Below are 12,297 nucleotides of genomic sequence, written 5' to 3' on the forward strand. Positions count from 1 at the left end.
TTAAATTTAGATAATTAAATAAAAATAAATTATAGTTCAAATAAGTTTGACGTCTTTATATCTATAAAAAAATTCGTAAAACGTACTGAATTTATCCAAACTATGAATCATTTTGAATAAAATTTCCAACTTTTCAAAAATTTGGTTTTACCATCAAACCTTTCAATTTGCTTGATTTGAGTCAACCAATGATACTTTAATTTTGAAATTTAAGCTAATTACTTGTTTTAATAAGTTTATAGTTTAGAAAACTGCATGAAATGTACTAACTAAATTTATAAAAATAATATATATGTTCAAATTTTAAAATTTAAATAATATTGACCGACTCAATCAAATAAATTAGACAGTAAAAATAAAATTTTAAGTGTTTGAATAACTGATTAAAGTTGGCTCATTATTTTGGTAAATTATATATTATTTTTACCTAGAAAATTTTTAAGAGAAGAACCATAGCATTTAGAAAAAGAGAATATATGCTCTGTTTTTTTTTTTTGGCCTCTTCCTTTGCTTTGAAGAGCCAAACAGGGCTGGGTACAAAGAGACAAGGGAAGCGCTTCTGGTGCTTTTTGCCAAAGCAGAGACACAAGCAAGTTTTAGAGAGATAAAGAGGAGAGTGAGACTTTCTAATGGGAGAGGCCTCCCAAGAATAAACCCACACGAGTGGCTCTCTCTCTCTCTCTCTCTCTCTCTCTCTCTCTTTACTGCTGCCCAAATCCCCCACTCCCCCTCTCTTAAATCATTCTCAAAGTAAGTGAAACAGAGAAGAGACAGAGAAAGAAGAGAGAGAGAGAGAGACCCGTGTGGTTCTTTTCCACTCATCAGAAGCTGTTATTACTCTCTATTTATTGTTTCAAGCGCTTCTGTGAGTAGCTCTTCTGGGGCTCTTCTCCCCTGCTCAGGAAAGCTCTCTGTTTCACAGGCTCTGGAGCAACAGTAAACCCACATAAGATAGAACCCCCACTTCTTGTTCTTCTCTCATCATCATCATCACCTGTGTTTGTTTTATCATTAGCTATCTTTTAATCACCCAAAGATGGGTTTTTTCACTCCCTCCCCACCCCCACCCCCCCCATTCCATGGGGCCTCTGCTTCTCCCCCTGGAGACAGAGAATGCAGAAGCTCTGAAATGGGCTTCTCTGCGCAGCAGCAGCAGCAGCAGCAGAGGCAGAAGAAGAAGCAGAAGCTTGCATGGGGATTTGATGAAGTTGGTGAGGCTAAAGCGCTTGATGGGATCGAGAGAGCCAATGGAGGTGATGTAGGAGGTGGTGGTGGTGGTGGTGGTGGTGGTGGTCATGGAAATGGCCAAACAAAGCTCTGTTCTAGGGGCCATTGGAGGCCTGCTGAAGATGCCAGGCTCAGAGACCTTGTTTCCCAATTTGGCCCCCAAAACTGGAACTTGATTGCTGAGAAACTTGATGGCAGATCAGGTATTCCATACTTTTTCTAATCTTCTTCCTTTTGCTTGGTCAAAAAACAATGATGTGTACATAGTATATACATACATACATACATATATATTAATTTTGGATGTGTTGGTTATTATTAGGGAAAAGCTGTAGATTGAGGTGGTTCAACCAACTGGACCCAAGGATCAACAAGAGGGCATTTAGTGAGGGAGAAGAGGAGAGGCTCTTGGCTGCTCACCAGCTCTATGGGAACAAGTGGGCACTGATTGCAAGGCTCTTCCCTGGGAGAACAGATAATGCTGTCAAGAACCACTGGCATGTCATCATGGCCAGGAAGAGCAGGGAGCAGTCCAAAACCTCTTCCAGGAGGAGGAGGCCTTTTGCTTCCCCATCAAGCCCTTCTTCCCCTGAGAACCAAAACAGTGGGGTGAAGGTGAAGGTGAAGGTGAAGGTGAATGAGAATGTGAATGCATGCAGTGGGGGGGAGCCCTCAGTTAGTAGCCATAGAGAAGGATCTGCCTCAACCTGCACTGATCTCTCCCTCAACTCCTTTGCAAGATTCAGCTCACCTCAGAAGCCCCAATCTTTTGAGCTCCATATTATGGGTATGCTTATTCTGTTTAATTTGGGAGCAACAAAATACAAAAAAATAGGAAGTAAAATATGGCCCTTTGTTGCAGGAAATTAATTTGGATTTTAGTCCCTTCTTAATTGACCCACTAGTGTTAAAGACTAATCCTTGACCGTTTTCTACATATTCCCTTCATTTCTTGGTCTTGATTTCGAATTTTATGATTTGTCATTTTATAACATATATTTTTATTAATTTATTTATTATGTATTTTTTTTTATTTTTTTATTTTTGGTTTATATCTTCAGTAAGTAGAGTCGATGCACGTGGCATGGTTCATCCGATAATTTTAGACCATGATTAATTGTATCCTCCTCCATACTTTTTAATCACCTTTTTCTTTTTTAATCTTTTTTTTTTTTACTGAATAATAATAATAAATCTAATCACTTGCAGGTTCTGATCAAAAGCTTGTTGTGGGTGCAACAAATGTTGCAGAGAAAATTGGTGACTCTGCTAATATTCACCTGCATGGCCAGCCCAGAATCTCAGTCCCTTGTGCTGATCAGTCCCTGCTACACCTACACTCTGATTCAATCACATCTGAGGCCTCAACAACTGCAGCAGCAGCAGCAGCAGCAGTTGCCACCCATCAGAAGAATGCAAAGATGCTCCTCTATGCAGAAAAAGATTGCCAGAGAGGGAACATCACTTTGCCCTTCTTTGATTTCCTTGGTGTAGGTGCAGCATAATATATAGAGTTGACACTTACTACAAATGAGTTGCACTTCTTTTGTAATTTAGAAGGGGGAAAAAAAAAGAAAAAAAAGAAAAAAAAAGGAAAAGATCTACAAACTAAAGAGATAAAAAAAAAAAAAAAAAGTTTTGGGATAGAAGCAAAAGCTTTGGAAGAGGTGTAGTTTTGAACCATCAAAAGCAGCATCTTTGGTTGTCCCTTTTAGGATAGGCTTTTTAGAAATTTCAATGCTGTAAACTTGGTATTATGTGAAAAGATTTGTGCTATCCCAATATGAAAATGAGATGCCGAGTACATTCAAATAAAAGAGATAGAGAGAGAGAGAGAGAGATAGATGCTGAATCATACATTGATAGTCTCATCTGCTGTACTCTATTGACTCACATGTCCAAATCATGTGAAGGGGAATTAACATCCACTCTTTTATGTCACCAAATGCATGTTTTCATTGTGTCATGAATCAATTAGTCTCCTTTTTTTACTTTTTAACTACTGCTACTAAGTAAGGCATATATATATATATATATATTTTTTTTTTTCTTTTGTAGTTGCAGGTTTTACGTTACAATTTACAAAGAGCATAACACCACAACTGATCTATTGATTTATTATTATAAGTTCCTAAAGCAAATGTTTGTATGATGGGGAAGCTTCGCAAAAGGTCTTCAATATAGAATATCCACTAAAACCATAGCACTTTATTCGCCTATGATTTTCATTGTAGTTCTTCTTTATTAGATTCTATAATACGATTACAGGATAAGAAAGTGCTGCACACAAACAAATATTAATTTGTGTAAGTTTTTACCTTATAACTGGTACATACATAATTTTTTTTTTTTTTCATTAATCTAGTTAGAGACAAACAAACAGTTGTAAACAAAATTGTCTTCTTGATTTGTATGATTAAATAAAATTGTATGGACAAGAAATGAGTGAGAGGCTGGTCAGTGGGTATTCAACTTTCACAATCCTTGTCGGCACCATATCTCTTTCTCTGCGGGCCTAAAATGCCTATTAGTGCTTCCAAAACAAGTCATTTTCCAATGATTTGAAAGCTTTTTTATTCAACAATGAGGCAAAGTTGTGTTGAATCTTCCAGCCTCACTTGGCTTCTTTTATACATCAACTGCAACTGCAACTGCAGAATTTTTTTAGCACGCCATACATGGGACAAAAATTTGGTGGATGCAGTACCCAAACATAATATTTTGGGATTGTCTGGATCGGCGCTATGTGGCAAACCCAGGTCATCTCAACCGCCCAACAAAAATAAGTCTTTAAATATTTTAATCCAGTAAAAATAAATTTTTTTTTTTGGACGACTGAGATGGTTACAGCCTGCCACATGGCGCCGATCCGGACAATCCCCAAATTACCATGTTTGGGGATTATGTCCCCCAAATTTTTATCCCCATACATGTCCTGAATAGATAGATGGGGATTGGTAAATTCTAGACACGATCTGACTAATGCGTATAAGTTACTGAAAGAAATTCAAAATTATTGTTAAATGATGTAAAACTATCAATATTTTTTTTCATGATAGCTTAAGCTTTTGAAAAAGATTTGAAACTGAATAAGACTTTGGTACTTCCTATTTTGATACTATATTAAATAGGGGCTTTTGTTTATTTACCCTTTATGACTATTCAAAGATTTAAAATTTATTTTGAAGTTATCAAAATACCCTTCTAAAATCCAACCGCATTATTAAACCTCAGGAAAAATGACAATATTTGAAGAAATTTTTTAAAATCAATAAAAATTTTGAAGGGCATATTAGATATTATGCCTATTAAATAATAAAAATAACATTGATTTTAAAGAAAAATCTTAAATCGTTAGATAACAGCATTTTTATATTTTATCTTCAACATTTCCCTCATATCTGAACTCAAAGCTTTTTATAGATGTGGATTTGAATTAAATAAGGAGAAATTAAATGAGACTAAAGGTCTCGAGAGTGTTCAAACTCAAGACCTTAATTCTGATTCAGTATATCATCTTACCCAACAGATTGATCTAGTAAAAAATAGGTCTAGATCAGGCCAATCTGATTATCGAACACGACTATATAACGCGACCCACCAACGCAAATCGCCATCCTCGGATACACCCAATCAGATGGCCAAATAATTTGTTGGCTTAGCTGGAAAGCTAAATTGAATCTTTGTTGAAGCTCAAAACTATATTCTTAATTTTCTTGGTTTTTTGTGGTTTTTTTCTTAGCAATGGAACAAAAAATGCTGGATGAGTCTAGAGGGGGTCTTTGGCTATTTTGTCTTGTTTTCTAGTGTCATCAATGCATGGATGGAACAAATCATATGGAGCCAAATCCTTGAGTTAGTTTAGTTAGAAGAGTATGGAGGGATTGGTTCTGTAGCTAGGATCTATCAGCTTTGTTAAAGTAATATCTTAAACAGTAGTAAAGAATTTTGAAATTAAAAATTAGCTAGTTTTTTCCTTTTTTATGGCTTTTGGGTACTGGCTTAAATGTGAAGGATTCATTTTGAAGTTTAAAGTTTGAAGTTTATTGGTAGAATAGATACTTTTATGAAGTAAATTAATGTTTGTGTAGTAAAATTTTAATTTTTTTAATAAATATAAAACTTTATGAAGCAATTTAACTGAAATAATATTTCTGCAAAAATTTGAAACTTTTCAGACTCCTCAAAGCTAAGAAAATATTCTAGAGCCATATATATATATATANAGCTTCTCATTATATATATATATATGAGTAGGTCTTGTGTGCTATTAGGAGCACGGAGGCCTCCGTGCTCCTAAGCAGTTTTCGATGATAGAGCTTCCGAATCGACGATCGGCTCCATTAGACTTAATCTAGCGTATTTGACTATCTAGAAAATAATTTTTGTGATTTTTCGGTATCATTTTCCTAGCGATCGACAGGGTTCAAAATCAATAATTTTAATGGTTGATGTAGACCATTTGAAAGTTAGAAGTATTCAAATCAAATGAAATTTTGATAGAAAATTCTTTATACTATTTACAGCAAGATCAATATGTTTGATCGAAAATTTTAATGCTATATCACCACTTTTTGTGAGATTTTTATTTTCAACCATTGATTTTTGAACCCGTTCGATTGTTAGGTAAATGATATCGAAAAATCACAAAATTTATTTTCTAGATACTTCAAATATGTTAGATCAAGTCTAACGGAGTTGATTGTCGATTCGGAAGCTCCATCATCGAAAATGACTTAAGAGCACGGAAACCTCCGTACTCCTAATAGCACACAAGACCTACTCTATTTTATATATATATATATAGAGAGAGAGAGAGAGAGAGAGAGAGAGAGAGAGCTAGGCTACTATACTATCTATAGTACCTCCGGTACTATAGTTTTGGTTTTCGATCTTAGGGCGTTCAAATCAATGATCCACACCGTTAAAACTGATTTAGGGTATTTAAAGTTTCTAGAAATAAAATTATATATTTTTTCGACATAGTTTACTTTATGATCAAACTATTTCAAAATTGTCAATTCTCAATGGCTATTATGACAAGTTTGGAGTTTAATGGTGTAGAAGAATCTAAATTTCTTCAAATTTTGATAGAAAATACTTTAAACTATATAGATTAAGGTTAATATTCTTGATCTTGAATTTAAAAGTCATAGACTCAAATTTTGAAGATTATTCAATTTTCACCGTCCATTTTGATATAATTTATTTACTAAGTAAACGATATCGAAAAAAACTAAAGTTTTATTCCTAAAACATTCATATACCCTATATCATATTTAATGGCGTGGATCGTTGATTTGAACGTCCTAAGATTGAAAACAAACACTATAGTACCGGAGCTCGGTACTATAGATAGTATAGTAGCCTAATTCTATATATATATATATATGCAATATCCCTTGGATTTCGACTCTTTTCACTGAACACTTTAGTATATAGAATTTCTTAGTAAGTTATAATATTATGGGAAAATTTCTAAAACCTCTCTCTTGTGGTTTCACACTTTTTTATTTTAGTATTCTATAATTTAAAATGTATCAAGTTAGTACCCTGTGATTTCTCACTTTATCACGTTAGTATCCTGTGGTTTAAATTGTATCACGTTAGTACTCTGTGGTTTTATTTTTGTATCAAGTTAGTACACTGTGGTTTTATTTTGTATCAAGTTAGTACTCTGTGGTTTTTAAACCACAGGGTACTAAAGTGATAAAGTGCGAAACCACAGGATACTAAAATGATAAAGTGCGAAACCACAGGGTACTAACTTGATACACTTTAAATCATAGGGTACTAAAGTGAAAAAGTACAAAACCACGTGATACTAATTTGATACACTTTAAACCACATGATACTAAAATGAGAAAAAATGAAACCACAAGGGGGTATTTGAAGTTTTCCCTAATATTATTCTTAGCTAGTACGTAGTACGAGAAAGGTGACAACAAGTGAACTTTTCCAAAGAAATAATCGCTTAATTTAGACAATAAAATGATCATTATTTTGCTTAAATTGAACGTTAGGAAGCTATTTGATGGGAGGGATAGAATAGCCGAAGAAAATTTTGAACTTTTCTAATGGTTTGATATGAAATTGTAATAAACGAAAATTTTAGTTAAAAGTTTAAAAAGCAATATAATATTAATGAAGTATAAAAACTATCCAAGCATTTTATTTATACACCACCAAGTGCCAACCAATCATTATATTGTCTTTTAAAAGATGGAAAAGAAAATATTTAGTCCTCCTTTGATATTTGTATCTAGTTTTAAATTAATTTCTTTTTAAAGAACTTATATATAAAAGTGTAGGGATGGACAATAGATTGCTTGAATTTTTTTTTTTTTTTTTGGCTTCTAAAATTTTTTTCAAAGAGTTTGTCATTTACTACTTGAGCCAGTGTGCATAATAAATTAACCGATGATGAAAATAAAATATGTACATATATATTTTTACTGATATATCAAATTACAAAGGATTAGTGGTAAAAAAAAAGTAGAAAAATGCCAAATAAGGCCTTATATAGCTCTCTATTCAATTATTCTTATATATTACTAAGTGTAAAGCTCCTACGCTTTTAAAAAATATAAGAGAGTAAGTATTTTCGATTTTTTTGTTCTTTGATCAAGAATTGTATAATCAGAATGATAATGATCTTTTTTAGGGTTAAATAGAGTTGAGTAATCCTCTTAGAATAATAATATTATCCAAAGATCAGAAATGACCGGAAGGGTTGATCGAAGTGCCAAAAAGTTTGAAAATACTAACTCAATTATAATTTCAAAAGCATATATATAGTAGCTCTACTCTATTGTTAATATGCTAATTATTATAAAATGGACGTATATACACACTACGATGTATCATGTGAATTCATTAACACATTAACAGCATATAAAAGTAATAAAACAAAGACACACGATACCCCAAGTGATGCCCTAATTTTTTAAGAGTGCACAAAGAAAGAACCAAATTAATCAACTAATTATTATTCCAAGAGAATCCCTGACTAGCTCCTTGAGTGGAAGCCAAAACCATCCAATGACACAAGCACCAACAGGAACAACAACAGTGACTTATTCCCCCTCCCCATGTCCACAACTCCACAGTACATCATGTCCTTCTCCATGGGGGCAGGTTCAATATATTGTAGTAGTAGTAGTAGTAGTAGTAATAGTTGTTGTTGTTGTTGTTGTTGTAGCTATATTTATTCCAGCAGAGAAACCTAGAAGAGTCATCATGATTCCAGTTCCTAAATAAGGAGGGGGGAAAAGAAAACAGGAGAGTTTGGCAAGTTACATGGTCCCTTTTTCTTTGTCCTCTTCTTCTTTATCTTTCCCCTCCTACTATCATGTTTATGAGATCTCTCTCTCTCTCTCTCTCTTCTCTCTCTCTTTTTGTGGGTAGGTATATATATGGTACTATTGAAACTGACTCCCAAAAAAAAAAAAAACAACATTAAAGCAGCAAACAAGGACAGTAGGGGTCATTCAATGGTGGGGTGGGGTTTACAGTGAAAGGAGTTGTGAAAAGATCATCACTGTGGTAATTTAAAGAGAGGATGTAGAGATACAGGGAAAGTTTGACAGGGTGGTGAAAAGATTCTCTCACCATTTCAGAGCCAAAAAAAGAAAGAAAAAAAGGGGGGAAAAAAAAGAATAAGAGAGAGAAAACAAGAGCCATAGAATAGCATGAGAAATCATGAGAAGATCTTTTTAGATAAGGATAAGTGTTGATGCTAGTCAATTCTTTAATTTTAATCTCAACTATTATTCATTGACTATTTAATTTTTAAAATTTTAATTTAACTATCTAATTTTTAAAATTATTCGATTTGAGCCCATTGGTAATACTTTAACTTCAACTTTTAAATGCATCGTTAATATTTACAGATTAAATCTGTATATTTTATACAATTCACGTAATTATAAATTCAGAATTAATTTAGATTTTATACCCGAAGAGTCATCAAATCAGTTAAATCAAATAAATTGAAAATTTAAATTATGACATGACTCACACTAATATTAGATATATATATATATATATATATATATAGCTCTCAATACCATAATATTTGAAATACATCTCATTACATACAAATATCTAATATAATTACATAGAAAGGGATGGAGAATTGAGCTCCTATATTTTTAAAAATATTTAAGCCATTAGTGCTATAGATTTTTGGCTCTTGGATTAAGTCATTAGTGTTGGTAGTGGGGAATATGACTTGTTAGGCATTTACAAGTTCAGCTCAAATAAAGGACGCATCAAAATGTAATGAAACTCTCTATCATGCATTTATGTTTTGTTCTACTTTTGGAAAATAAAAAAAAAAAATAGGTCGACCATTTTTCCTGGTTTTTGGGTGAGGTCTCAGAAACGGCCTTCGAGGGCTCACGTGGGTGGCGTTGCAGGGTAAAAGGAAACGGCTTTTGGAAACATCCCAACAAACTCTGCACCAAATTTCGTTTGCTTCCTCGGAAACACGGGGGACTTGTGATCCCTCCCGTGGGCGATATTTGAACTAAAATGCGATCACTTACTTACAGAAACAAACAAAATATTTTTCATTGTGTTTTGTATTTTCTCACGACACACAGCGCGTTGTTTTCACAACCCAGACGTAACATCGGTTCAGTATTGCACTGCTCGATCAGATGTGTCTGCGCGCTTTGATACTTTAGATTGTACGGTATCGATCATACGAGTTCATGAAGTAGCTGAAGCTTAGAACCGATTTGCAAAATAAAGTAACAACAACTTCTCGCTTGTGTAACAGTCTGAATTATTTAGATAACTTTACTCAAACAGCACCATTTTTAAAAGCTTTGGCTCTACCAAAAGGTATTAAAGTTGTATGGTATAGTTAAATTCTCCCTGAGCTTATGGGGGAAGCGCCACCAACAACTTTGACCAATTAATGAAGAGAATATATATATATATATATATATATATATATATATATATATATATATATATATATATATGAATGTACGGGCCAATATTTAGCTCCATGCGAATAATATAGATTACATGATGTGGAATATATGCAAAATCCAACTTGCCACTAAAGTGGAAACTGCTCGAGTGAATCAAAATCGATATTTTTGTTTTTTTTTTATCATTCCCAAAAGAACAAATTGGTCAACAAGATTATGATTCTTAATTTCTTTTCTTTGCATAATTTTATGATGCTAATCAAAATATGTTGCATAAGTGAGACTGATCGGTTACTGCAGACTTATTTGGCAAGATTTTGTTGAAGCAGCTTCTCTGCTCTGAAAAGTAAGCGAATGCATGTTTAAAATATCGAATTGAAAGCCTAATATGAAAATGAGCTTCTAATATGAAAACTAATACGGGGATCAACTTAAATATTCTGTTTCGAACAACTATGTTCAAACAGTACTTTTTCATATGCTTTAAACTTGGTTCACTTTCATGTTGACGATCCTTTTACTAAATAAGATTCTCAGTGGCACACGCTATTTACCTCCCATGCATGCACTTTTTAAGGACCCAAGGAGAGCCACGAATTCGACAAAAAAAGAAGTCATGAACACAAATCCTAGATCTACATAACTAAGATTCCTAGCTAGCAACACTACTGTTGATTGGTTCACAAGGCACAAATTATGTAAAGTGCAGCAATTGTTGACCTAAAAAGGTGTCCAATTTGTAACGTAACCCTTGAGCTAATGCATAAGCCAAGTAGCATAAAGCAAACAAAAGAACCATACATGGAACAATGAGTATCTCCAGTTTTATTATGCCCCCACTTTGACTGTCCCAAGTGTGGCAGGAAAGTTTGGCACAGCTCCTTTTTTGCTTTTGGAAAAAAAAAAAAAGAGAAAATCAAAAAGGGATCTTACTCTTTGGTCGAGAGAGTACTCGTGTTCACACTTACAATTTCCTTAAGAACCTACCGTGAAAAAGATGTCACAATGTTGTATTTTATGAACACAGTACAAAGTATTGTATTTTATAAACACGAATCGATAAAACATAACATTTTATCGTCTTGTGATTTGGATGTAAATGTAGAAAAACAAAGCTTATGCGTGATAGGAGAGCAAAATTACTATTTATGATGTGAGGAGAAGATGCCAAGCTGAAAATGTGTCATATCACTGGAGAGCTTTTTGGCGTTTACCCTCTTTTTTTTTTTCTCTTTTTAAGACTAGATTATACTTTTAGGAAGCATTTGATATTTTGGATCTTCTTAAGATCAAATTTGTTATAATGTTTTGCTGAAAATTTTCAGTTATAGTGATCTAAGTTCTTCAAAGGACTAGCATCATAAGAATGTGATAGTACTATGATAATATTGACATACTAATAAATAATATTTTATATTATTGTCACATAAGCAATACATTATTCTCTAATCAGCTAATTAAATTGTAAAATAAATTATGTTGCAACAACCTAAACAGTTCATCCAAAAACTATAATAAACCAATAATTTAAGGATCAAATTAAGACATCGTATTGCTCCCCATTATTCTTAGAACTAAATTAAATCTCTGCCACGCTCTATATATATATATATATATATATATATATAGAGAGAGAGAGAGAGAGAGAGAGAGAGAGAAAAAGTTGAGCTAGAATATTATCGATAGCAAACCGACTTTATTGCCACCCATTTGTTTTCAATGATGGGGCTTTTAAATCGACAATCGGTACCATTGAATATGATCTATACCACTTGGAGTGTTTAGAAATCAAATTTCATGTATGTTCAATATTGTTCTTTTATCCATCAAGTGGACACAAAAATAAACAACTGAAAATAAATATTTTTTAAAAAATGATGATAGAAATCTTATAATCAAGATCAAGAGTATAGATCTTGTTTTAAATAGTTTAAACAATTTTCTAACAAAAATTTATTTGATTTGAATATTTTTACGCCATTAAACGAGAAAATGCCTCATATCGATTATTAAAATTACAAAATTTGAAACTCTTTGATCATTAGACAAATAATGTCTAAAAATTTAAAACTTGATTTCTAAATACTTCAAGCGGTATAGATCATGTTCAACAGTGTCGATCGTC

The 12,297-nt window shown here is 33.0% G+C and overlaps 1 protein-coding gene across 1 annotated transcript; it reads left to right on the top strand.

The window, feature by feature from the left end:
* On the top strand, window positions 556-3,197 carry LOC109709688 (transcription factor MYB90-like). Its single transcript, XM_020232015.1, has 3 exons — window positions 556-1,430; window positions 1,550-2,014; window positions 2,437-3,197. Exons 1-3 carry the CDS (start codon window positions 1,037-1,039, stop codon window positions 2,730-2,732), a joined length of 1,155 nt encoding a protein of 384 aa, XP_020087604.1. The 5' UTR covers window positions 556-1,036; the 3' UTR covers window positions 2,733-3,197.

The sequence above is a fragment of the Ananas comosus genome, linkage group 4 (assembly GCF_001540865.1).
Source record: "Ananas comosus cultivar F153 linkage group 4, ASM154086v1, whole genome shotgun sequence".
NCBI classification, from domain to species: Eukaryota; Viridiplantae; Streptophyta; class Magnoliopsida; order Poales; family Bromeliaceae; genus Ananas; species Ananas comosus.

What these genes read in the sequence shown, in the direction of transcription:
- LOC109709688 (XM_020232015.1), top strand. Translation starts at nt 1,037, where the DNA reads ATGGGTTTTTTCACTCCCTCCCCACCCCCACCCCCCCCATTCCATGGG. An exon ending in GAAACTTGATGGCAGATCAG is followed by an intron (nt 1,431 to 1,549) that starts GTATTCCATACT and finishes GGTTATTATTAG; the next exon opens with GGAAAAGCTGTAGATTGAGG. An exon ending in TTTTGAGCTCCATATTATGG is followed by an intron (nt 2,015 to 2,436) that starts GTATGCTTATTC and finishes AATCACTTGCAG; the next exon opens with GTTCTGATCAAAAGCTTGTT.